Genomic DNA, 27647 nt, shown 5'->3' on the forward strand with positions numbered 1-27647 from the left:
TCTTTATTTCTTTCTTTCTCATGCCTGGGCCTAACACTCTTCAATCCAGAATTATCACGTGCGCAAACATTGATATGGCAGCAAAGAGCAAGGCATTTAGAGACAATAGCAGGACGAGAGACTCTCACAGACAACTGGGGCGGCCTTACCTGACATCTCCTCTGGGATCCATGAGCAGAGAAGGACACAGGAGAGGAAACTCCAAACGCCTGTCCCGGGACAACGTGGCCGGGCGGACGGACGGTCGGTAAATCCGCGTCATGGTGAAATTACACGAGTAGCTAAAACAAAACAAAACAAAACAGGCGGCGCGACAAGTTACCGCGACTTTAAATACCCCGCCTCACTGCGGAGGGTGCGTTCGATTTGTGCTGCACACAACGTTGAAGTTCGGTCGTGTGTGTGTGTGTGTGTGTGTGTGTGTGTGTGAGAGAGAGATAGCAGGGAGACTGGTCGTCTACCTTGACGGAAATCCATAAGCCACGAGGTGCATTGAAAACAAACTAACATACAGAGAACAGGTAAGAGAATGGATGGAAATTGATGGAATTTTTTTTTTTAATTGATATGTATCCTGCCCAAAATCCACTAGTGATTAGATGTTTTCAGCTGCAACCAGCAAATATTTAGTAGTTTGTTTGTTTTTTTATTATAGAAATAATCAATCTGCTATTAGAATAGTTAGATAGAGTAATTTGCGTTGATTGGCTTGTTGTTGATTCCAATAATCAGCCACTTTTGAATACATTATATTCTGTTTATATTCATCTGAATCTGTGACTCTGTGATTCTGGATTAAGTAAAGTTCCCTGAGGTTCACGTTCATATAGTAAGTACAGACAAGTTATGACAGGCAGAGGCTTTGGCGCCTCCCCTGCAGTTCTCTCTTCTGCCACAAGGCGACAGTATCAGCTCACAGTCAAATCCTCCCAACAACTTGCAGCTTGATGAGAAAAGAAAAGAAAGAAAACATGGATCAAAGTTTTCTTTGTTGTATAATTAAATGCAGTGAAAATCTGGAGGGTGTATTAATGATACAATAAGTGCCTGAGTCTTATTTTGAACTGGAAATCCTTGTCAGGGCTTGTGCCATGGCAGGCTTTAATATATTATCACAAGCTTCTTATTGTTGTGTTTGTTTTACCTGACTCAGGTGCTAGACGGGTGGGGTTTGCAACAATACAACCAGGTGGCTACACACAGATAGTTCTATCAGGCCATGAAACTCTGACAAGCCTGTGATTGTCTGACTTCCTAAGAAATACAATGTACTGCTTTGTCACAACCCGCTCTCAACCTATTCAGGAAAAGTAACACAGTCTGAAAATTGAAAACACAAAAAATTATTTAAGTGATTGCCGTGAGGGTTAGGGTAGGATTTGAATTGTGCGTTTTGAATACGACAATACGTTTATCAGCCAGTTGATTAATAACTTTCATTATGTTGGTGGCAAGATGCACCAACATTTTTAAAGAACTCACATTTATTTTATCTGGGTCATAAGTGTGTGACTTCTCCGTCCATTCTTTTATCAAAACACACACACACACACACACACACAAACACTGTTTGTCTGTTGACTTTTTGCGTTGTAACCCAGCTGTCATGGGGAAAAACACACATTTCACTTCCCTCTTGTGTGTAAACAACCACAGGACAGAATTTAGTTCAAATATTTGACACAATATCATATTATTCGAGCTGCAAACACACAGATGTCTTCTTTTTTATCTCTAACTCTGCAACACCCACTGTATACACTGTGTAGCAGCATCAAGCATATTTCATCATGTTAAATTAAGGATAAATGATGTAAACATAGAACGAGTGTATGAAACTAAATCTCTGGGCGTAATAATTGGTTACAAATAACTCTGGAAAACACTCACCGACCATGTAAGATCTAAAATATACAAGTAAATTGTAATATTATCTAAGACTTCAGACCAGTCAAATCAACACACACTGTTTTGTATTGCTCACTTATTGTTCCATACACCACCTATTGCTCAGAAATATGGAGAAATACATACAAAACTATACAAATCAGATTTTCAAAATACATAAAAGTATAATTACAAAGTCAGAACCAACTCATGGCCTTTTTGCAAAATTACAGATACTGAAATGTAATGATTTAGTTGATTATAGGACAATTAAGGGAAATGACTGATAAAATCAATAAATACATTTCAATAAAAGGTGTGAATGTATGGAAACATTTTGAAGATGTATTTATTTATGTAAAACAATTTATGGCGTTAAAGGATTTTTTTTAAATAGAGCAATAGATAACTATAAGGCACTTGATAAATGATAATTTGCTGAATTATAAATTACATTTTGTGATATATGGTTTGGTGTTATTCTCTATTAGAGATTGTATTAGTAAAGTAATGTGCAGTCATGTGTATGTAAAGTTATTAATTGGACTGTGCAGTATGAGGTAGAGTGTTATATGTGATGGAGGGAGGCGTGCAGCCGACACCTTTTTGATCAATTTGTGTTTTGTTTTTATAATATTGCATATATGCTGTATTTGTAATGCAGTCAAAATTAATTGAACTGTACAAAATCTCCCTTGAGATATAAACCTACATCTACATTAAATCCAGTCCAAAGAGTACACAAAATGATTATTAATATTCTCAATAAAATAATAATAGTAATATATTTTAGTGCTTTTAACAAAACTCAAAGACACTTTACAAAGGATAAGACAAATAACTAGAGGTATAAAACATATTAGATATAAAAATTCCGGTCTTCCATTTGCTTTTATAATTTGCCTCGTCAAACACGTGGAAGTGTACTAGATCTCCAGTGAACAAATGCAATTTCTAGCTGCTAATATTTCTAAATCAATCCATATGTTATAGCAATTCAGAGGAAAAACATTCAAGTTTATTCGAAAATGAAAACACTCAAGTGTTTTTATTTATTTATTTCATTTTAAATCAGAATAAATAATAGTGAACACCTGTGACATAACAGTCTCAGGTAACAGGTTCATTCATTCATTCATTCATCGTCTACCGCTTTATCCATTTAAGGGTCGCGGGGGGTCGCTGGAGCCAATCCCAGCTAACATTGGGCGAGAGGCGGGGTACACCCTGTACAGGTCGCCAGCCTATCGCAGGGCCACATACATACACGGACAATCATTCACTCTCACATTCACAACTACGGTCAATTTAGAGTCTCCAATGAACCTAACCCCATTCTGCATGTCTTTGGTGTGTGGGAAGAAGCCGGAGAACCCGGAGAGAACCCACGCATACACGGGGAGAACATGCAAACTCCACACAGAAAGGCCCTGGTTGAACCGGGATTCGAACCCAGAACCTTCTTGCTGTGAGGCGAAGGTGCTAACCACTACACCACCGTGCAGCCCCAGGTAACAGGTTATAACAGGTTATTTAAAACGACACCAATAACATGGCTTTGAATGGGAAATGTTGAAATGAGCTTTCCGAGACCCGAAGCGCAGATTTTCCGACTTGTTCCGACAAGACTTGTCCCAAACGACGCCAGGATTTGCTTGAACTTGATCCAGCAGACCTGAAAAAAAGAGAAACGCTTTGAATCACCACCGTCCTTTCAATCATCCCCGCAAACGGAGCTTCATTCTGTTGAGAGGCCGTCACCGACTGTGGTGTCACATGCGACATTTAACAATTAAAAACCCTGGGAGGATCAAAAAGGACCTGGCAGGTGTTGAAGGGTGTCGCTGGTAACATGTTGCTGCATCTGAGCACACAGGGCAGGGACGCAAAAAGGACAAAATAAAGACGGGCTGCAGGAGATGCAGTCAGTTTTTATTATTAACCTGCCCCGGGAATTATGATTTTTCTCGATTGTGTGCGACTCTTCCAATCTGTGGAGGAAGCTGTGGCACTCGCATAATGCCGTAAACGCTTCGAGTCGTATCGACTCACAGAACAGATAATGTGTTTCTTCTTCGCTCGGAAATCAGAGGAGCTGCGGTTTCGTGCACTCGTGCGTGTGTGTGTGTGTGTGTGTGTGTGTGTGTGTGTGTGTGTGTGTGTGTGTGTGTGCACGCTGGAGTGGGTTCACAAGGATTATTTCTAAACTCCCCCCTCGTCAGCCAGGCCTGAGGTACTGAAACCCCTCTGAGAGCAATAATCCCGACGGGTGCTCTGTGCAGGTTTCGCCACGTAAAAATAGACAACGCGAGTCCGTGGAGAATGCATGTTTTCCCCCGTCTACTTAATGCCCTTCTGCCATCTGTTTGCAGGTATGTGCCCACCCATTGTAGACACGGGCCACTTTCCCGCCATGTGACCCGCTACTGGGGTTTAAAAGCTTATGGCCAACAGAGGAGAGGCACAGCAAACAGTTCCCCCCAGTTGAGCGACGTCCGAAGCACACATCGCTCTCATCTGGGTAAGTCTGGGCCCTTTCTCTCGCGTGTCGGCGAGAGGCAACCGAGTTCGTGATGAAATCATCAAGATGCGGCGAATTGCACTTCTCTTTCCGTTTCTTTTTTTGACTCAGGTGCATCATCCGAAACATGTCAGACACCGAAGATGCCGCGTGCGAGTGAGTACATGCAGCAGACAATAGCGAAGTGGCGCCGGCACGGGTGAAATCGAACCTAACAAAAATATTTTGGGTGTGTTGTTCTTCTTCTTTCCAGCGGACAAGGTAAGTCCGTTTGTCTTTTGATGGGAACTGAACCTACCGTGCACAGGCAAGATGAGTCACCACGGTTTGCACCTACAGTGCGGTATACACGATAGGCTGCACATTACAGCTGCATGGGCGAGCTGGTGACTGGCTGGATGCTGCACAGCTGCTTCATCTATAGAGCGTAGAGATTGTGAAAAACTAATGCATGTAGATTATGATAATTCTGCACGAATGTGTATCAGAAATATTTGTTTGCTTATGTCTAATATACTTGTGAACTACGTCGCATCAGCTGACCTTTGCTCTATCCCTCTCTCTGTGTGTGTGTGTGTGTGTGTGTGTGTGTGTGTGTGTGTGTGTGTGTGTGTGTGTGTGTGTGTGTGTGTGTGTGTGTGTGTGTGTGTGTGTGTGTGTGTGTGTACGGCGTGAAGGAGAGGAGGATATTGTTGGTATGTACTTACAATACCAACAATATCCATGAACACTATGCAAATAAGGCTTCGTTGTGCGTTTCCCCCCGCCACTTTGCCGCCTGCTTTACACGCCTGATCCCTTTCATTTTTTAAACACTGCTGGTTACTTAACACGCCGCATCCGCTAAGCCGCTGGCTTCGCCACACAAGCGGACCGTATTTCTGGCGCGTCTGTGCCACCGCAGAGACAGCTGCCGCGCCTCGGCTTTTTTTCTTTTCTGCCAGATTGACCTTTGTCCTCATCGTCGAGTTCCCCCCCCTCTGTCCGTCTGAGGCCGAAGATAGTTCACCTTGAGTCAACATCCCAGTGGATCTGTCCTTTTCGATTGAACCGATGCAAAGGGGGGGCGGCCGGCGAGGAGATGAAGGGCCGCGCACACCACTATTTCTGTCTCCTTTGCGAGGCCGTCCAAGTGGGGCCTCCGCGCGGCCGCGCCGTCCCCGCAGCTAAGCAGCACCTGTCTCCCTCGGTGGGGAGTGGAGTCACTGTTTGCGAGAGCAATGTAGGTCAGCTTCTGTTCCCGCTGGAGAACCTTTGGGGCGGACTGCGGCGCAGGCACAATGCACACTTTCATTTTGGTGCCTGTCGGAGGTCTTTCTAAATGCAGCTTGGCTTACCGTCTTTTGCACTGGAAAGAGATTGAGTTTCCCTCTGTGGCCAAAAGGACTAAAGGCTCGGTGTCATTTCTTTTTTTCTTCCTACAGAGGCCCGGCGAGGAAAGCAATGGGAACAAAACCAGCAACAAAAAAATCAGAGCTCTAAAAACGACTTTGTGAATAGTTCAGCAGCTAAACGCAACTGTGGGAAAGCTGGTCAAAAATAACACAATTGGACTCATTCGAATATAAAATAATTATATATATATATATATATATATATATACATATCCTTCATGCTGATAACTGTTTGCACTCTGGAACAAGAGGGAGAACAGTAAATAGAAAGAGAAAATATAAAAAGTATCAAAAACATGCCAAAAATATTTCATTTAAAGATTATCTTGTTTTTGAATGGATCATTAGTAATACATGTAGGTGGCATTAAAAAAATGACATTGTTTGCTTGCTAACTACGTACTTGCTTTGCACAGAAGGGGAGGAGGAGGAGGAGGAGTTGGAGGAGGAAGAGATAGTAGAGGAGGAGGAGGAGGAGGAGGTGGAAGGTAGTACTGCTTATGCTAATACATGTACAGTATGTTTGCATGCCAGCTGCAAATAGATATTCCTAACACACTGTTCGCAAACTTGCAGTCCAATGACAGTCATTATTTGTGTATGAATATGTTTTCCATATCCAGTGAAAACCAAGTGTCCGAAACATCAACTTTTCACAGCCACATTTTTTATTTTTATAAATTTTTCAGAAAACTCCAATGGGATCTTGAATTGTTTATGTAGCTCAGGAATTTTTTTTGAAACAAACAATATTGTGTTTCATGTTATCAGCAAAAAATATGATCAACAAAATCAGAGATATGTGGTTTTCACTGGCACTGTGACGTTATGTCATGCCCAGAAAGATAATGTGACAACATCTCTGAATCCATCCTCGTAACCCCGACACTGTAACCAACTACAGTACAGTGTGGGTTTTTCAGGAAATGCCGCCTCTCTGTGTGACACCGTTCAATGGATAAAAAGCTCAATGATTAATGACAGAAAGACAAATTATTATAGTTGTGGTGGGACAAAACTATGCACTGTGACAGACAGACAGGGGCCAGGGCCTCGGGCAGAGAAAACCTATCTGTGTTATCTGTGATGATAATCTACCCGTCAGGTCCGTCCGTCAACACTGACAGGAGATGGTCAACTATGTCAAGAGCTTGTAGTTCGAGGCTGTTTTCAAATTTCAACAAGACCTTCCTTCAAGTGACAAACATGAAAGTCATGTCTGAAACTGGATTCATTTCTATAAATTATATATGTTATATATTTTATATTTCACTATTTAATGAGATTCAGACCATTTGAGACACAACAATGTCAAACCCTCGACTGAGGCCAACGATAGGGCTGCAACTAACCATTTTTTTCATAGTGATCGATTAATCTGTCGAATATTTTCTCGATCATCCGTTAGTTGTTTGGTCCATAAAATGTCATCAAATTGTGAAAAATGTCAGATCGTGTTTCCCAAAATCCCAAGATGATGGGGGTTTTTTTCCACACACCAATGATATTTAGTTTACTGTCATAGAGGAGCAATGAAACCAGGAAATATTCCCATTTAAGAAACTGAAATCAGAGAATTTTTTTTACCCCCATAAAAACTACCTGAACCGATTTTAAGCGATTATTGAACTAGTTGGCAATTAATTTAGTAATCGACGAATCGATTAACTGTTCCAGCTCTAGTCAGCAAGAAGATATCTGCTTACAATTAATCACTTAAATCTTGCGTCACATCTTTACAACCACAAGTGGCTTCTTAAAACCATAATCTTGCGGAGATGTTTTTTTTATGGATGTTTTGAAACAGACAACACTTACAGTTGCAGGACTGTGTGCGTGCAGGTGGTGGTGGGGGGGGGGGGGGGGGGGCTTTTTTGTCTCTTGCGCCTTGGGCCTGTCGTTCTCTGCATATCCGAGTTTGATCTCTGCACCTTTTGCACTTCACTAACTGTTGACTTCTCCCTGACTCTCATCTGTCAGCAGAGGCTGGAGAGGAAAACGAAGGAGGTATGGAGAGGTCATTCTTAAAAAATTTCAGAGGTCATGTGCGCGCGCGCATGTGTGTGTGTGTGCGCGCGCGTGTGTGTGTGTGTGTGTGAGACGGAGGAATGTTGCTTTGTGAGATGTTTCGTGCGTCGTGTTTTTCTTCTGGTTTTTTGTAATAAATACAAATCTTCAAACACTAAGGATTTTACTTTTGGCTTTTTCTTTTAACGGATGTGCAGACGAGGTGAAGCCCAAGACAAAGTAAGGAAATGATTTAAAAACACTCATTTGACACGAAACCGAAGAGACAAAGTGTAATGAGCCGATTTTTCATTTTCCCATCCCTCCTCAGGCCTGGTTTCGTGCCCGGCCTGGTGCCTCTAAAGATCCCAGATGGAGAAAAAGTGGACTTTGACGTGAGTTCATCTCGGGGGCGGATCCAAAGTTCCACCGGGAACAAACTTTCTCTGCATGGGCAGAATGTTGGGTGAGGAAAAAAAAAACTCCTTCAGCTCACTATCTCCATCTCTTGCTCTGCCCCCAGGACATCCATCGCAAGCGGATGGAGAAGGACCTGACGGAGCTCAAGACCCTGATCGAGGCTCACTTTGACAAGCGCAAGAAGGAGGAGGAGGAGCTGCTCAGCCTCACGGATCGCATTGTGCGTGGATGCGCGACTGCTCCCCCGCTGCAACGTCACACATTTTAATCTCTGCTTTGTATCATAAAGTGATGTCTTGAGTCACGTGTCGAGCGCCACAGGATTCCTTTTTCTGTCTGCAATGTTCCCTTTGTGTCCCGCCTCAGGAGAAACGCAGGTCCGAGCGAGCTGATCAGATGAAGATCAGGGCCGACAGAGACAGGGATCGGCAGAACAAGTTAGCTGTGAGTGGAGTTCCCGATCGGATCTCGTCCATGAGTCACTGGATGTTTTTTCCGAGAATTTGCAAGTTCTTTACAAGTCTCAGCCACGGAAAACAGTTTACTCACTCGAATATTTACACCACTCATCCATGAATTATACTCACATTTAGTTTCAGTTGACTGAGCAACTGTCACCCCGACGCTACCGTCTGTGTTTCATTTTTGTTATCTCTTTTCCACCAGGAAGAGAAAGCAAGGAAAGAGGAGGGAGAGGCCAAGAAGAAAGCAGACGACGATGCGAGGAAGAAGCTGATTCTGTCCAACCTGAGCTTCACCGGATACAAAGTGAGGGCGATTCGGTTCGTCTGTCACAATTGACTTGAAAAAAACCCAATATGCTCACGAGCTGACACGTACGGCGCGTCACCGCGCGTGCCCTCCTCTCCCGTCCACCAGACGCAGACCGGGCCGAAAAGAGTCACGGAGAGAGAAAAGAAGAAGAAGATCCTCAACGACCGACGCAAGGAGTTAAACGTTGATCACATGAAGGAGGAGAAACTCAGGTAGGAGAAGAAAGACGCACAAAGCGTTGGTTGATTCTCGTCTCCAGTGACTCCAAATACACCAATTTTTTGCTAAATATGATTATCATTTATTATCTGAACTTTGTTCAAACAGACTTTGTCCTTCTTGTCGCACACTGGTAACAGGGAGAAGGCCAAGGAGATGTGGGAGTGGTTGCGCCAGCTGGAGGCAGAGAAATTTGAACTTCAGTATAAGTGCATGAAGCAGAAGTATGAGGTGATGTAGAATATGTAACGGACTCTGCATTACTCACTATTTAAAACAAGACTGTCTTATCAGCCTGTCACCTGTAAAGAACTTGGACTCGTACGAATCTTCTGCACGAGCCGCTGTTCGCAAACTCCACATGTTGCCGCACATTCATAGGGCCTAGTAAATATTTAAAAGACGAATATGACCGAATATGTACAGTGGCGCATAAACGTCAACACTGGTTTTTTTTCCCTCTTTTTTTTTTTTCGCCCCCAACACATTTTGCACAGGTCACCGTGCTGAGAAACCGGGTCAGCGATCATCAGAAAATGTAAGTTTGTTATATTGTCGGCGCTCACGTCACCGTGCGCGGGTCATGATGATTCGTGTAGCCGGTGCTTTCTGTCACTGGCAGCCGCAATAAATCACGGCCTGCGACAGGGCGAATGGAAATGAAAACTCGAAAACAAACAAAGAGCTGCTGCGCCTCGAGCCGCCTCGCGCAGTAAACAGACGATGATCTCAGTCTCGGGAGGAGCAGTGGGACGCGATGTCCGTCCGACAGCTGAGAGATCTCACGTCTCATGCAATGCGATATCGCCTGTGATAATGCGGCTCACAATAAAACGGTGACCGGCCCCTGCTGCCATGCAAATCATGCGATTCACCTCGGTTTGAGAGACACGGAGCCGTGGTTTACGTTTGATTCCTTTTACTCGAGCTCATACAACAATGTCAAATGTGTTGATGCGGACGAAACTAAATCATTACACATTCATGAAACAAATAATTTTGGCACGGTTGAACTGCGTTCATGCGTTGATAGATTCATGGATCCACGCCGCAGGCGTCAGGCACCTCGGTGGCAACAGTAGATAAAGATAGCCGTGGACTATTTGGTAGCAGCAAATCCCCTTCCAGCAGCAGACAGCTATGAAAAGCTTTGTGTGGAGCGCACGGGGGTCGAGCCCCCTGAAAGGAGTCACGGGAATCTGTAGTAGAATAATAATAATAATAATAATAATAATAATAATAATAACAAATAACGAGCAAATTTTCGGGCAGGTCGGAGCATGTGCCTCAAATTAGCGATTCATTTGCAGAATAATAATAATTATAATGATAATAATAATATTAAAAATAATAACAACAGTAATTCTCTCAATTACAATAGGTCCTCGCTCCGACTGGCAGCGGATAATAAAAAAATCTTAAATCATAAAATAGAGAATTGTTCTTTTCCCCAGTCGTTCCTACTTTCTACAGGAAATTATATGTAATTTTACTTCTTTATGTGATTTCACAAAATGGGGAGGGAGGAGCTGCATTGGGACCAGACTTTAAATTGACCTGATGAGCATGTAAAAAAAAAAAAAATAATAATAATAACCTAAGTTCCTGATCAGTCAGATGCCGGACTGAAGTGCAAGAACACATCTGTTGGTAACATTGTAAACAATATAGCACAAACTGCTTGAAATTAAAAGGTCAGTGACATTACAATGCGAGTCTTAGGAATGATAAGGAAAGAATGAATTTGTATTCTTCTCATGCAGTGGCAAAATCGGTGTGTCTGCAATGCCTAAAATAATTTCCATTTCAAATGCTGCAGCAGAGAGTGACTCATTTGCATCAGTAGAATACAAACATACAAACTGTCAGAAGCAAGAGAGCGAGAGAGGCGATAACCGGTTTGCATTCATGAACAAAACGACACAGGACGCGTCGTGTGCTGCCTGGTGTGTCTGAGCTCTGTCCCACTTCTCCCTCAGCTCCAAGGGAAGCAGGAGCAAGCGAGGCCTGCGCAAGTGACATCGGACAACAGCAGGAGGAAAAAACCGTCTCCAGTCCGCCGTCGGGGGGAAAAACGCGGGAGACGCAGAAGCTGAATTGTGATGTTTTGTTTTTTATCTAACTACTTGAACATGCGAGAACAAAGTTACGGTTCTGGAAAAAAAGTACATATAACCTGCTCTTGAACACGTTGATCTGTGAAATGAAGTGCATGCTGGGTTCATCTGCGGATGATATGCAGACTGATCAGGCGATGTGGTGCCGCTCGCGGCGATTGTTAAAATGTGTCTATTCTGTGGTGAATTTGAATCCTCAATTCTTTGTCCGGCCACTGAATGTGTCACTAACAAAACTCAGCTGCTGTAAGTGAAGTGGAGACTAATTGGATATGATGGTATTTTGTGATCGCAATGAATAAAAAAAAAAACACAGCTTTATTTGACAAATTATGTCGGGGTTTTTTTTTTGTCCCTTTACTTGTCTCTGGGCCGGGAAGCCGATTTGATCCGGCCTGCGAGACAATTCATGAATACGAAATAGGAAACTAAAGGTGTTTTCACACATGAAACCCGGTAAATGCACGGAAAATGGGATCCGGCGAACGCAGCAGTTTGTCAGAGTCAGACCAACAGGAACATGTCTGGATACAGTAATTCTGTTTTTTTTCCTGCTGTATTCTCACATGAGCCCGCTCAGACATTTTCTGAGAATGTTTCCAAGGGGCCAGGCGGAAAAAAAAGTTCAGGAAAATATCCGGAGCAACATTTGCCTTCTCACATACACTACAGCCCCTCTGGAGAATGTCCGGAAAAGGTTCGGACTTGAGTGCATGTCCGAAAGCATCTCAAGGAATAAGAAACGTCACAGCAGCAGTTCATCGTTTCTTCTGGCTGTGTGTCTGTGGCGGTCGGCGATGACACAAGACGTCTGTTACCTGATTGATGGCGACTGTTCAGAAGAGAAAAGCAGATGCGCAACGCCGCGCTTTTCCAAAATGAAATGCACAAACGGTCATCATTTTCATTGACGTGACGCTGAAAGTGCCCGAGCCAGACGACTCCCGGGACAACGTAATGCACGGACAGGGCAAGTTTGTGTTCAGGAGCCGACGCAGACTGGATTGCTGACCCGCAGACAGGACAAATATTGACTTCACTACCCACTTGTGTGCGGGACATCACTGCTGAGCCTACCGTCTCTGCGAGCCGCGCAGGGGTGAGGGTCGGTGTTGAGCAAGGCGTTTTGGACAAAACCGACTGTGAGTGGGATCCTCCCTCATCGTCACTACCACGTGACGGCAGGCGCCTCGCCAGAGAGGAACTGTCGTGTCACACTTGCCTCTCACATCAGAGAGGTCAGTGTGACCTGGGAGGGATGACGACGGCGGCGGCGGCGGCGGCCCTTGATGGGAATAAAAGATCCACAACCCCTGAGGTACGAGCACCAGCTCTATGTTAATAATAAAAGCCACACCTTCCTTTTTATGAAGTCAGACTGTAGCTTGGCAAACAGGACGATTATGATTGACAGATTCACGTGAACAGACGTGAATCTTTTTTTTTTTTTTTTTTTTAATAAACGACCAGGCACATAAATCAGTCGTGTGCATAATGAATTGATGATGAATAAAAAAAAATTCAAAAAGAGCAACCCTGCCAGACGCCTCGGTAAAATAGCCGAGATCCCACCCATAACCCCAGAATTTCCCTCATGGCTGTCGGGTGGATCGTGGGGTTTGAACTGTGGAGCGACGCCTGGACTTCAAGTCGGGTCAACAACAACTCACTGGGCGCAACAACAGCCGCAACTGTCTGGCTCCGATACGCGCGGTCTCCGAAATGAAAGAAAAGAAGTGTTTATGAGGGTGGAGTGAAAACAAGTTTGAAAGAGTTGTTGCTCATCTGACCCCGGGGCATTTCAAAACTCCGCAGCCAAAACCCAGAGTGACGAGTCACAAATAATGAGGAAAAATGTCCTCATTATTCATGTCATGTCGGTTCGTTTGTCTGTTCGTTTGTTCATTCGTCCGCAAAATGCACAGAATTCTTTTGCATCAAACTCGGACTGGTGTATTAATCTCTTGGTGCAAAAAAAACAACAAAAAATGAGAATAATGATAATCGGACATATTTGTGCCGATGAGTTTGTGCCGGTGCGAGTTGTCGAGAGTCGCCATGCGAGGGAGGTCACGTGGCTGGTTTGGTTCGTCTGTTGGCACGATTGCTCAATAAAATTATGGATGGATCTGCACAAAAACTTCATCAAAGACAAGTCCCGGGGCACGGTGGCATGTTAGAAAAATGTAGGGAGGATTCGGATCTGGGTCCAGGAATCTTTTGAAGGTGAAACAGCGTCGAGGCGGACGTCCGCAGCACGAACAGTAGATTTCTTTTTGCTTTATTGGGAAAATCCAATCCATCATTTTACAATCACACACACACACACACACACACACACACACACCCCCATATGAAAATACATAACACCACCAATAAGAATTATCTTTATAAAGTGTAAACACACATCGCCGCTCTCGTGGCCGTCTCATGAACTGTCATAGCAGGAATGCTCCTTATCTATTTTATGATTTTACAATCTCGTGTCGCAAGATTAAAACAACAATTTATGTGCAAAATAAAGTCATATCCCATATGTTATTGTTGTCGTCTGATTAAGTACGATTATTCCACAGTTAAGACTTAGAAAATAAGAAAGGCAAAAAAAAAAAAAGGCAGTCAACCTTCACCTTTGTGGGTCACCTCGCAGCGTATACAGGTTTGCGTAATCATTTGGTTGACGGAGGCATAAGTAGTACTGTACTGCAACCGCAAGTCTCTGTGAAATGAGAGAGGATGCTGCTCGGCCTCAGTGCGTGTCCATGTTGTGTGAATGTGCAGAGGAGTTGCTTCAGGGGGGGAGGGGGGAGAAGAGCCGCTCAGAGATTCAGGTGTTCACTTGACAACTTGGACCGACTTCAGTGCCGACAAGGTGAGGTCGTTCACGAACGAGGACTTTCTGATCCCTTGCTGCAGGCAAAAAAAACAATTACATAAGTGTTCCGCCTCCGCCATAACTCCAAACGTCAAAGGCGGTGACACACGTAGAGCCCGACCGATTCAGTCGTCTGACAGGAGCCCTTCACGGACACATTGGCTCTCGGCCTTTACATTTGTCATTGCCGCCGATTTGAAAATTGTTTCTTTTTACAGGAGGGGCTACAGTGGGGCTACATATCAGCCGAAATATCGATTCATGCTACTTTTATTCATTCCCCGACGTTGGCATCAGCCCCCAAAAATCTGGCTCTGGTTTAAATGGCTTCTGTGAGTGTGCAAACAAAGTCCTGCGAGTCTGTCCTCAAACCTGAGCGGCTAGATTCTTCGGCTCTATGACTTCAGCGTCCGGTCCTCATTGACTTTTTTCCTCACACACTCAGTTTTTTCCACCTAATCCGTCAACCTTTCTCCCTCCGTTTCTCACAAATACTTGCCAGAGGCGTGGACCTCCGAGTGGAAAGGGAAGGAACGAAGGAGGACACACCCAAACCCTGACAGATCTCGGCACTTGAGCTGCAACTCACCTTCTTCATGAAGCTTTGTAAATCTTTGTCCGACCACAGGGAGCAGAGAAGCAGCGACGCCTCTTTGCGGGATTTGGGCCGATTGCTACGGAGAGAAAAGGGTAAAACAGTTGCGGCAGATCGGTTTGGACTTGTCAAAGAGTCCCAGATGAGTCACAGGTATTCCCCACATGGCAAAAACAATCGTATCTACTGCACACGCGGGCACGTTCAGATCTCTGCTCGAAATGCAACCTTACTCGCTTTGGCTGAGATTTTTCAGTGCGTTCATCAGGGTGATGTTCAGCAGCCGTTTGCCCGCCTCCGGCTCCTTCACGAACAGGCTGTTGGCGGTACGACAGGCCATGGACAGAGTGTCGTCGCACTCGTACCCCACACCGCTGCCTGCGGTGATGATGTTCACCAGCTCTGGCAGAGCTTTACGGGCTTCGGCAACAAGGAGAAAACACACACACACGACATCTCTGGCTGTTTAACACAAGCATGCACATGTACAACTGCAAACAGTCATCCATTTCTGGTCTCTTCGCATTTTAGAAGCTCAATCATATTCATTTTTGCAATCAGGAGTCATGCCTCTTTTGTTTTTTTCACCTGCCCTCTTACCTATGGGACTGTGCAGGCCTGGGTTCTTGGTCAAGTTTCCCACCAAAGCCACAGCATTCCTCTGTAAGACGATCTTGTTGGACTTCAAATGCGGGGTTATAACCTGCAGGCCATTCAGCTTGTGCACAATGGTCTGGCTCATTACTCTGGAGACCTGCGGACATGGGAAAACAGGTCAGCTCCCGCACTCAGTAAGACCAAAATGTGCGGATCCGAGCGTGACGGCGCCAACGCGCGTGTTCTTACGACGCCTCCGTGCCCCGTGAGGTTCTGCAGCGTTCCAAAACAGGCTTCCAGCGTGTCGTCTCGCTGGCTGGAGGCGAGCAGATTCAGGTAACTCTCCAGAGTTTTGGAGTGGAACAGCCAGCCCGCCCCGCTGGGCTGCGGATCCTCGACCACCGGGTAGTCAAAGTGATCCTGGTTGAGGGAGAGAGAAACGGATCCTCGTCGCCATCAATCGACATCTAGCCCCATGTCCTCTTAAAGCTGTATATTCTTAACCTTGTCTAGCACTGTCACGGACATTTGTATATTTGCACTCATGCGTGTAGAAAGTTTCACTCTGTGGTTTCCCTATAACTGTGACATATGCACATTTTACATTTTTATACACATACAAATTGCACCGCTCATCTACACACCAAGCATAAATATGTTTGTAGTTTTTTTCTCTTTATAGTTCTTGATTTTCATTATTCGTAAACTAGCACATCCTCAAATGCAGTTGAGACCATGCACTTGCTAAAAAAAAGTTCTCACACCTCAAACCTTTGAAATGCTGCAATGTAATTCCATGTTGGGAAATTATTAAACGAGTTCAACTTGTTAAAGGATTAACGACAATCATCACACCGACAGATATTGTCTAGACAAAGTGACACGTATAAAAGGAAATTAGAGAAGAAAAAAAACCAAAACCATCACTCGTCGTCTCACCTCGTGTTCTGCCGATTTGCTCTGCGGACTGAAGCAGCTGATGGGGCCGACGTCGTCGTGGCTTTGGCTCCTGTCGACGGTCCTGGCCAGAGCCGTGATCCTGCTGAACAGAGTCGGCGCCTCGGCCTCCAGCTGAAACGTCAGGTTGTGCAGGACGCACACGCAGTTTTCTACAGACTGAGGAACAAACGCGTTAACGATGCACCGCCTGAGAAGAGCGCTCGGGAGTCACGTGCGTGCTTTGTACAGCGACTCGATGCAGCCCTGTCAAATGCCTACGGTAAAATAATGACTTGCAAGAAGTGGAAACGGAAAGAGCAACATATATATATATATATATATATATATATATTTATATACGTATATACAGTATACCTGCAGACTTTGAAATGTAATGCTCGATGTTTGCTCTTCTGTTGTTTTGTACTGTATTGTGTTCAAGCGGGTTGCATAACATATAGTACATTTTTCCAGGTGTTGCTGCTACTACAGTACCATCCCTGTGAATTCAATTGATTTGAGACTCAAAATAGAAGTGTCACTGTCGACATATGGCAAATAATTCGGTTGTAATACGGACACAAATAAGGTCAATCATGACTTTTGAATTATTTATGTGAGGCAAAGTGAGAGATTCTGCACAAACGCACATGACACAAAACTCAGCTCTGTATCGAAAATAGATCGCAGATGATTATTATGCAAATGAGCTAACGCACAGACATTCATAGGACTAACAAAATAAACAAAAACATACAAGTGGCTCCATTGAACAATTCAAAATCTAGTCAGGGTCTCCGATCGAACGAAGATAATAATTATCTAAATTCTGTGACTATGGATCAGTCTCTTGCTCATAGTTTCATAGTTTTCTGATTATCTGCAAACTGCAGCTAGTCTCTAGGATGAAACAGTTGCTCCTGTACATGTTCCACGCGAAGGCGCGACGAGAGACTGAGAGAGAGAGCGACAGAGGCAGGCGCAGACGGAAAGAGGATTAACAGGATTAACAGACACCAACAGAACGAATGAACTTTTCCTTTGTGTGCGTGTCACCTTGTCATCGGGTCGTCCCGCTTCCACGCAGTCGGTCACGTAACTGACCAACGAGTCGACCAAGCCTCGGCATTTTCTCATCACCTGCCTGTTGTTTTGGTTGGCGCTGCTCAGGTTTCTGTCCAAGGATGGAAAACACAGAACATCTCGTCAGCCAATGTTTGGATATGCTTCTTAAAAACAGCAATGGTGTCAGACTGCACAGTTAGGCCTGTCACGATAATTGCATCGTAGACTTATCCCACGATACGTGAACATGAAATCAATCATTTGTGTTGACCTCAATAGCAGCCATCGTGTCTACATGCGTCTTTGGTTGACACAAGAATGAACGTCGGCGACAGTCCAGCAAGTCTCACTGCTTCTTATCCTCTCATCTGTTCTCATCCTATGATTAATAAATCACTGGTCTATAGAATGTCAGAAAATATGGATTTCTTCGTATTTTTTCTCAAATGTTGGATAACATTTCTCACAAATCGTGTAAGACTTGCACACGCAACAGCCAAGCTCACACGATTCAGTATATAAAAAAATGGTCTTAAAAGGACGATGTTATCGTTTATGGCAAGAATTTCGGGGGGAATATTTCGTGCGACGAAAAGGAGTTATCGTGACGGTTCCTCACCACAGCAAATGAAATACAACGATAAGGGTTGTTGGGTTTTTTTCCGGGCACTGCACTGGGTCCACCTGTTCAACAAAGCCGCAGCTATCAAGTCTCAAGAAGAAGTCATTAAATAGAATATCTTTGATCGGGGTTGGATAATAATCAAACCTTTGCTTGATAGTAAACGACACGGGACAGAGAGAGAAAAGTACAGCCAATACCGAACATTTACATGACAGCGTTCCCCCGAACGGTGCAGGAGGTCAGTCAGATGTTTTAAACCGCAGCCGAGTGTTTGCTGAGGCAGCCGATGAGATAATCGCGACGGCCTGTAACTGTGGTTTGACTGACGTAGACACACCATATATTAACACTCTCAAAATCACGTCGTACAGTAAAAAAGCTCCGCAGGCCCAGACACTCCTGAGGGCACGTTTTTCAAAAGCAGCCGCCCCCGACAGAAAAAGCCTTCCACCGCGGCGCAGACATGCCATTAGGGACTTAAAGGGGCTTAAGCTTACTGTTCTTCTCAGTCGCTGTGGCACATCTCTCAGATCAGAATTGAAATTCTCAAAACCACCCGTTCAATCTTCACGTCATTGTGTCACTTGTGCACATCAAAAAAGCGGTTTCTCATTTCTTTGAACGAGTTGCAAATGCTTCGGCACATCCATGCAAATGACTATGTACAATTCTCTGCTGTTTTCCTACATTATCAATTGCTTATGTCATGTTGATCAAAATGTACCATAATGGGTCTCTGTTGAATAGTCTCGCCCCCCACAACATGTAGGCGTCGGTTCACGCCATAAGTCTTTACATGCAAAATGGTTGAACCATGTGTCATAATATGTCACGCATATTTCTATACATTTCCATTCGAATTTTTTTTTTCTAAATCCGTCCTGAATATTGACTCTCTAACGAAGGTGCATCTCATGAACCATCAACGGGCAAGTACGCTGAAGAAAATCATAAACGCAACACGTCAGTTTTTGCCCCCATTTTTCATGAGCGGAACTCAAAGATCTAAGACTTTTTTTTCCATGTACACAAAAGGGCTTATTTTCTCTCAAATATTGTTCACAAATCTGTCCAAATCTGAGCACGAGATAATCCATCCACCTCACAGGGGTGGCATATCAGCATGCTGATAAGCCAGCATGACTATTGCACAGGTGTGGCCACAATGAAAGGCCACTCTGAAATGGGCAGTTTCATCACACAGCACAACGCCACAGATGTCGCAAGTTTTGAGGGAGGCGTGCAAATTGGCACGCCGACTGCAGGAATGTCCACCAGAGCCGTTGCCCGTGAATGGAAACGTTCATTCCTCCACCACGGGCCTCTGCCAGGCCAGCGGGGCGGGAACATAACCATGGGTGCTGCCATCTCTGAGAATGGAGTGCCAAGGCATATTCCCATTGTTGCGCCATACAATACAGAGCGTCTCGTCACCCCCGTTGGACACTCTCTACAGGGATCTCATCCCTGAACAAGAGAGGGGTCAGATAGGAGATGACCTGACAATGTCCGTTTCCATCGCTCCAACAACATCATCAGGCAATGGTTTGCGGCCCACAACAGGATGCTGCTGGAGTTCCTCTCGCCCTACTCCCCATTCCTTCACCCCGGTGAGGAATTTTGTCTCGGCACGGAGATGGAATGCATATGATCGCCAAGCCACATGCACAGATGACCCTCCTGGCTGCCATGGATGCAGCGTGTGATGACATCGCAGCAGATGCCTGCGGACGCTGGATAAGACACTCTAAAAGATGCTTTCCACGCTGCGTCGCAAGAGAAGACATTCGTCGTGACGTGGATGAGAATCTGAGGCCCGACAGATGGGAACGTCAGGAGGTGTAGGAGGACTGCACTGTAATTCCTGTGCTGTCTTTTCCTTTCTGTATCGCAGTGACACGGGCAAGAGACTGGCCTTTGCAGGTAATCCGTGGTGTTTTGCTATTTGTACGAATTGTTCTGAGAAATGCACTTTCCTGTTTTGCAAATGTCGAGGATGATTCAAGAGGTTCCAAAGCGACTGAGAAAAACTGTAAGTACAGCCAGAAAATAACTGATAAACAATGTTTAACAAAAATACCAGAAACATCTCTCGCCTCAAATGACAGCCTCCAAAGTGACCATGAATCACCCACAACGTTTAAAACCTCCTGACGCTCATGAAGGTGGCTCCATTGCGGAGCTGCTTTGTCAGACTTTACATAATCATTTGGAACGCTGCGTAAATAATTTTTATCTACGTGTCACACTGGTCGCATGAGTGCGACACATGTAGACATGTACTGTCGCAATGATGTAATCGTGTTCTAGTGGATATTGTTCTTTGCTGTGGTTGGTTATTTGTATTTTTCTTTTTTTAAAGATGATTGAGATGACATTAAACTGCCTTACAGAACAAAAAGTTGGAATTGCTCAGTTTGATGTTGTAATTTGCAAAGACATCAAAAGATTTTAAAAGTGTGTGGGCAAAAATCACGCAGCAATCGCTCAGAATAAAATGAAATAGAATAGAAGAGAATAGAATAGAATAGATTAAAATAAAATAAAATAAAATAAAATAAAATAAAATAAAATAAAATAAAATAAAATAAAATAAAATAAAATAAAATAAAATAAAATAAAATAAATTAAATTAAATTAAATTAAAATAAAATAAAATAAAATAAAATTAAATTAAATTAAATTAAATTAAAATAAAATAAAATAAAATTAAATAAAATTAAATAAAATTAAATAAAATTAAATAAAATTAAAAAATAAAATAAAATAAAATAAAATAAAATAAAATAAAATAAAATAAAATAAAATAAAATAAAATAAAATAAAATAAATAATAAATAAATTAAATTAAATTTTATTACATTTAATTAAATTAAATTTAATTAAATATGTAGAGTGTGGGCAACTTAAAGCAATGGATTTCCCGTTCGGTTCTACAGTTGGGCGACATATAGGCAACGTGTCCCTAAGGTGAAGGGCAAACAAAATGATATCCAGCGCTCAGCTGTATGTTTTTCTTACCTTAGACATCCGGTGGCGTGAAACAAGATCTCAGGGTCTTGGCTGTTACTGTCGGTCCGGTCGGGACCTGTAGTGTAAGGCAGGATCACGCGCTCCATCAAGACCGGCAAGGCACTCTTCAGCAGGTCGGGCTTCAGCTCGTTCGCAGAGGACAAGTTCCACAGGAGACCTGAAGAAAAAAAAAACCCATAAAAAAATCAGCGTTTAAACAGTGCGTCAATTAATTTACTACCTGTGGCAAAAACATGTTAATTCATGTAGACATTTAAAAGGTTTGTATGCAACCAATTGTTCTGTCAAATATTTGAATCTCAGGTAAAATGAGTTACTATTTGAATACTCTTGATAACAAAGCTCGAATTTGATTTTCAAATTTCGTCGTGGTGTTCAGATGAAATCAAACTGTCGACTGTTCCAGCTCCAGCACTCTCTGCCCTTACAACAATAGTTTAAACATTAAAATTTTAACGACCTCATGCTGCGAATGCCAAAAACACTTGGTGTGATTGACGGCAGGATCAGAACAGGATTATGTTCTACTCCCTCCGTCCGACTTGTTTGCAGGGTTAGGCGTGTGCGCGCGGCATATTGCACAAGTAAAGGTTGACAAATGTCAGAGCTAACTTGTACCTGTCAGCTGTTTCTGCAGCTCGACAGAATCCGTGTCTCTGAGCAGGGCCACGGCCTCCGTGATGCCGCCCCTGCGATGTATGGCCTCCTTGGTACTGTTGCTTTTGAAGGACAGGTTACGGAGGGCAGCGGAGGCCGTTTGGCAGACCTGCGACTTGGGGCTGCGCAGCAGAGCCACCAGAGGAGGGATCCCGTTGAGCTTCAACACCTGCGACACAAGAGCGCTTTCAGCAGGTCGGCACAGCATAGGAACACGAGCGTTTGCCGCAAAACCCAAATGACAGAGGGCCCTGGTCATACCTGGCGTTGGCACGTGTCTCTAAGTTCACGTGTGGATGCACCCAGGATGCATTTAGCTCGGATCCCGTTCGTAGGGGGTCTTGGCTGCATTGGCCATATGTATACACCAACCGAGTGGCAACCAAACGTGACGTGCCCCAGTGGTTTGTTCACTCCCGCTTTGAAGCCTCGAGTTTAGTGTTTAGACCGGCGCCATTTTTTGGGGGGTTTTTTTACAACCAGAACCATATCCATACCATATGACCATATTAGGAGGAGTCGGGGACTGAGATCTCATCCAATGCGTGCCCACCTGCACCTGCAACCACGCACCGATTGGACGGTCCTATCCACGCCCCAATGCATTCAGTGCTTTAATTGTCAATTTGACTCTAAATGGATAATAATTTACGAAAATGAACATGATGCTGTTTTGAAGAAGACTTGGACCTAGAGATTGAATGAATAAAATGTTAACTGACATTATAAATCAAAAGAGAAGTAATTTCTTCATAGACTTCAACAGAAACTGACTTTTAGTGGAGTCGCCCTCTGCTGGTCATTTGAGACTATACAGGTTTCTCGCACTTCCGCATTGGCTTCACTTTCCTTGGCTTCACTTTCCGGACCCGGTGCCTGCGTCCATTTTTATACACAGTGCTTGACGCAAACGTGTCCTGGGCCACATTGAAGGACCGCCTACTCAACCAACGACGTCTGGGTTCGAGGATTTACAAACTAATTGGCAAACAAATACGCGTACACTTTGCTTCTGCCAGGAACACGGAACAGGAATAGACCCAGTTTGTATCGTATCGTTGTCATGTCTTCATTTTTTAACTTCCAGCAGACTAGAAACAGGGAGTGCATTGCTGCCTCCCACCAATTGGAAAACAGCAATCCCGCCGGTATTTGCAAATGATGAATGAATGTTTTTTTTACTTGCATACATCACAAGTGGTCACTCGAGACGCACATGGAGACGTATTCTGAGCTGATCAGATCGCACTCCTGAAGCCAGGAGACTTATTTTCAAACAGAAATTTCAAATTATAGTGCCGCCCGTGCAAAGTCTAACCTTTCTATAATGATTTACAATGACTCGGAGAAATAGCAGGTGCAGACATGTCAGCAGCACAACTACAACAGAAACAAGCGGAAGTTTGCATTGTAGTGTTTGGTTAGCAGGTCTCTCGGGGGAGATAGTGTAGACAAACAAAGTACAAACAGGGAAAGGTGAGCCGCGCCCAGGGCCTCCTAAACAGGTCCACCTGGCCCACGGCCAATGACGGAACCTTGCTACAGTCCATTCAATTTCACAGTTGAAGGATTCCCCCCCCCCCCAATGAGGTGACGATTACGTCCAATGGAAATGATTTGCATGAAAAGCCGACACTGGTCACCTCCTCTTTAGCCTTGTCGTCAATGAAAGTGTTGTGCTGGATGTAGGACGCGCCACAGTGCTGAAACGTGTCGCCGCTGTTGGACAGATACTCCACAGCCTCCTTCATAGTGATATCTGCAACTCCACTGTGGCCGTTTGTTCTGCAGGAATCAAGAAAAATACAACCTAAATGCTATTTATACACTTTGTGAGTAGGCCTGTGACGATAATTACGTTATCGACTTATCCCACGATACGTGAATATGAAATCAATATTTTTGATTGACCTCAATAGCGGCCATTGTGTCTACATGCGTGTTTGTTGACTTAAAAGTGAACGTCGGCAACAGTCCAGCAAGTCTCACTGCTTCTCATCCTCTCATCTGTTCTCATCCTATGATTAATAAATCACTGGTTTGGACTCGCGCACGCGACAGCAAAGCTCGCATGAATTCAGTATCAAAACATTTCATTATCAAAAGGACGATATTATCGTTTATCGCAATCATTTCGGGGACAATATGTCGTGCAACATAAAGTAGTTATCGTGACAGGCCCAGTTGTGACAATGCATGATCGATTTCTTTCCGTCATTTTCAATCGTTCAAAATGAAGAAAACAAAGCTGGTTGGTTCCCACTCACCCAGAATGTACTTTGTTCTTGGACGTACCCTCGGCGACCGAAAGCTTTGAAAGCGCTTTGAAAGCGCCATCGGTTTGGCTCTCTTGGCCCCGGTTGGGCAGAGTTTTCCATGTGGAGGTGATAATCTGACTGGTGGTCCTTTCTGCCCTGTTGGTGCCCTTGCCGGAGACGAATCCCCGCAGGGGAACGGAGCGCTTGGACGGCGAGCGCTGCCACGCCAAGTCGGGCTCGCTGCGGCTGGTTTTGGTTTGACCGGCAGTCACGGTGTAACTCCTCCCGTTGTGGTAGGCAGCGGCTGCTGGATTCCTCTCGACGGCAGATTCCTTGCAGTTGATGACGACTTGCCTCTTCACGCTCTTCTCAGCGTTGAGCTGCGCAGACACAGAACACATGAGTATTTTAATACGACGCAGTATTATCTCACGACGGCTCATCGCAAACAGCAACAAACGCAAGGAGACAAATCAAGACGGAGACGCTGACGGTATCTGGAATCAGGCCCTCCTCCTCATTATTGGTATAAGTCCCCCTCCTTACGATGCAGTTAGGGCTGCAACTAACGGTTCTTTTCATAATCGACTAATCTCACGACCATTTTCTCGAATAGTCGATTAGTTGTTCGGTTCATAAAATGTCACAAAATGGTGAAAAATGCAGCTCGTGTTTCCCAAAACTGCAAGATGATGTTCTGTTTCGTCCACACACCAAAGATATTGAGTTTACTGTCACAGAGGAGCAAAGAAGCCAGAAAATATTCACATTCAAGAAGCTGAAATCAGAGAATCTTGACTTTTTTTGTCATAAAAACTACTTGAACCGATTAATCGATTATCAAAATAGTTGGCGATTGATTTAGTGACCGACCCACTAATCGATTTACTGTTGCAGCTCTACATGTAGTATACGGTACTCCACTTAGCTGCAAAAGAACATCCACAAAATCATGGTTGTTTCTTGTAAAAAAATTTCTGCAAAAAACAACCAGAGGCTTCCAATGAATAAACATGCACCTCCCGTCACCTCCTGCAGCTGCAGCTCGGGCCTCAGGGGCCACGCCGTTTTCTCTATGACAGCACTGTGTTTATAAAACCCAACGGGGAGGAGACTTTCTGACAGCAAATGGTGCAATGAAAGAGTTGATGAGCTCCATAACTTACGGTTTTAGACACGCCATTGCCGACGAAAACACTTCCATTAGCCGCGTCCGACTGAGACTTGAAAGGCTCCAGGAACACGGGGTCGTACAAAGGGCCTGGGGGAGAAATGTGCAGCGTTATCAGCTGTTATCATTCGCATGTGGAGTGCACGTCAGAGATCACTGCCACTACCCGATTTTCTGTATCTTTAAAAAAAAAAAAGAGAGAGGAAAAAAAGGTGTGTAAAATAGTTACATATTTAGTTAGCTGGCAGGAAGTCTGATCTACTGTTAATCTGTAACAACACAATCTGAAAGCCGGGCGACACTTGAGACAGTGAACATTTTCAATAAAACTTTGAAAAGTAAAAACTAATGGCATCTGACTATGAAGTTATGAATGAATAAACAGACACACAATCACCGTAATGTAAAACAAATTCTATATACATTTTTTAAAGATTCTAAAAATCCCAAAGACGCGACTGTTGTCCGGGTCTGTAAGGGGAATCATGGCAGGATTGAAGCTGTTTCATCATATTTTTCTGCCATTTTCAAAAACCAACTACTGCTTATAACTCAACGTGGCCATCTCCAAACTCTGACCAAAGCAACCACACAGGTTTGATCTTTTTTTTTTTCTCTCTAGAAAAAAAACATCCTGTGAAATTATGGAGCAGTGAAACAAATCTCACTTCGGCCGCTGTAGAAAGTTCTGCATCCAAAATAAAACGTCAGAAAAAGTTTGGAAACGCTTTCTCTAGAAAACACCCTGCGACATTGTGGAGCGGTTAAACAACGCGTGACATGTTTATTTCCAACAAAAATAAGAAAGAATGCAAGCTGAAAGAAGTGCTGCGTTCTAAATAAAAAGTCATAAAAAGGTTTCGAAACAAAACACCCTGTGAAATTATGGAGCGGTTAAACAAAGCGTGACATGTTTATTTCCAACAAAAAAAGAAAGAAGTGCTGCGTTCTAAATATAAAGTTATAAAAAGTTTTGAAAAGCTCAAATGCCCCGCCCCCCCCTTCTCCCCTATCTACGGCCCTGGAGCGGGGCCCTGGGGCCCCTGGGCCCCTGGCCCCCGGCGGCTCTTACTGGTCGGGGACATGGAGGTGGACGCGCTCCTGCCGCCGCTGGACGCGCTCCTGCCGCTGCTCGAGTGCCTCGACCTGCTTCTCCTCATCGTCTGCACTTGCTCCAGGACGCGCTGGTGGCCGGACCTGCTCTGGTTCCCGGACGGCAGGGCCAGCGAGGTGTCGTCCACGTTCCCGAGGGAAATGACGGATTTCAGGGGATCCAGGCTCGTCATTTTTTTTTTTTTTTTTTCTTTGTTGTTCCCTTTTCCTCGGAGTGACACGGCCCAGAGCAGCGGCCCGGCGCAGTGGAGAGTCGCGGTGGTGTGGCGCAGCGAGCGGAGCGCACCTTCGCCCTGCGCCGCGAGGCCACGCCCACTCAACACACACACACACACACACACTCAACCCGCATGACTCAAGTGCAGAGTCGTGAACTCTCACTCTTTGCTCCTTGTCTAGCTGATCTTGGCAAGTCAGCTTTTTTTTCTTTTTCTTTTTTTCCTACTCACTGAACGTGCAGCTGATGAAAGGTTCCCACAGTCAAACAGTCTCAGGAGGTGACAGCTATTGTGTCGCTGTTTTGTTTTTTCTTCTATTCGCCATTTCTACTTCTCTGTGGTTTAGAGGGAAAAAGTTGTCTGTACTCTGCAATCATTCAACTGGCGACTTGATACATTTCCAAATGGCGAACATCACTTTCATTAGGATGAGCCTATGGGAAAGTAATGTATCATTTAAACGACCTGACATGTACAACCGAGCACAAGCCCCTTACCATGGGCCAAGTACTGGTGATTTCATGATATGAGCATAGGGGTCATTTACCCTGGGGTCATGTCCCCGTCGCTTTTTATTCTATAATTATAATATAATAAGTACTATTATCTGTTGTTGGGTTTTTTTATCTTTTCAAAACAAAAAGTGGATGACATGGATGTTAGTGATCAACACAGAGGCGGCCACAGGAGGACAGGCGTTTGGCCCAACTGACTTTAAAACATGCCAAACAGATCACGAAGTGCTGGAACGAGACCGACTGCAGCTGGGTGTGCGACCTGGCAGCGTGTGGTGGCGGAGGAGCAGCTCAGTGCTCAAAGCAGAGGTTGATGGATGATGATGATGATCTGATCCCCACTCCTGTCATCGAGCCCACTCACTCACTCACTCACAGAGAGAGAGAGAGAGAGAGAGAGAGAGAGAGAGAGAGAGAGAGAGAGAGAGAGAGAGAGAGACTGACTCCTGGCTGGGGTGAAACAGGGGCAGAGGGAGTGAGAAAAATGTATCAAAATCCAAACAAACACAACAAAGTCAAGTCAATTTCTATTAAAAAGTACGTAAATAAAAGCACATTAAAAGATTAAACTCAAAAGTCGTTCTGCAGACTAATATTACTGAGACTGATATTAAATATTTTTGACTGATTTGATCCTGATGCATCGG

General features: G+C 44.3%; 3 protein-coding genes across 9 annotated transcripts in view; 1 reads left to right on the forward strand and 2 right to left on the reverse strand.

Annotated features, from left to right (window-relative positions):
* Positions 1-289, reverse strand: part of nav1b (neuron navigator 1b) — a 77278-nt gene extending 76989 nt beyond the window's left edge. The window contains exon 1 of the mRNA XM_035632945.2: positions 150-289. The gene's annotated coding sequence lies outside the window, so the exon portion shown is untranslated. The remainder of the gene's footprint in view (positions 1-149) is intronic.
* Positions 1-11669, forward strand: tnnt2b (troponin T type 2b (cardiac)). 6 transcript variants are annotated; one of them, XM_035632954.2, is made up of 14 exons: positions 28-243; positions 4260-4408; positions 4520-4564; positions 4662-4669; positions 7783-7809; positions 8028-8049; positions 8141-8204; positions 8333-8449; positions 8596-8673; positions 8896-8997; positions 9109-9215; positions 9363-9453; positions 9720-9760; positions 11202-11669. In XM_035632954.2, the coding sequence occupies exons 3-14, from the start codon at positions 4536-4538 to the stop codon at positions 11239-11241; spliced, it is 726 nt and encodes a 241-aa protein (XP_035488847.1). In that variant the 5' UTR covers positions 28-243; positions 4260-4408; positions 4520-4535; the 3' UTR covers positions 11242-11669. The 6 variants fall into 6 exon arrangements, with proteins under 6 accessions (XP_035488842.2, XP_035488844.2, XP_035488847.1 ...); XM_035632953.2 differs by lacking the exon at positions 28-243 and adding an exon at positions 397-521; XM_035632955.2 differs by lacking the exon at positions 28-243 and adding an exon at positions 397-521 and having other exon boundaries at positions 7786-7809.
* Positions 3402-27339, reverse strand: pkp1b (plakophilin 1b). 2 transcript variants are annotated; one of them, XM_035632946.2, is made up of 13 exons: positions 26227-27339; positions 25150-25244; positions 23993-24363; positions 23369-23510; positions 21687-21894; positions 21057-21225; positions 17402-17519; positions 16346-16522; positions 15656-15826; positions 15410-15563; positions 15043-15229; positions 14804-14888; positions 3402-3562 (listed from the first exon to the last, which is right to left on the reverse strand). In XM_035632946.2, exons 1-13 carry the CDS (start codon positions 26438-26440, stop codon positions 3407-3409), a joined length of 2247 nt encoding a protein of 748 aa, XP_035488839.1. In that variant the 5' UTR covers positions 26441-27339; the 3' UTR covers positions 3402-3406. The 2 variants fall into 2 exon arrangements, with proteins under 2 accessions (XP_035488839.1, XP_035488840.1); XM_035632947.2 differs by lacking the exon at positions 3402-3562 and adding an exon at positions 13605-14249 and having other exon boundaries at positions 26227-27334.
* Positions 27340-27647: the final 308 nt, after the last annotated feature.

Source organism: Scophthalmus maximus, chromosome 6, assembly GCF_022379125.1.
Source record: "Scophthalmus maximus strain ysfricsl-2021 chromosome 6, ASM2237912v1, whole genome shotgun sequence".
Taxonomy (NCBI): domain Eukaryota; kingdom Metazoa; phylum Chordata; class Actinopteri; order Pleuronectiformes; family Scophthalmidae; genus Scophthalmus; species Scophthalmus maximus.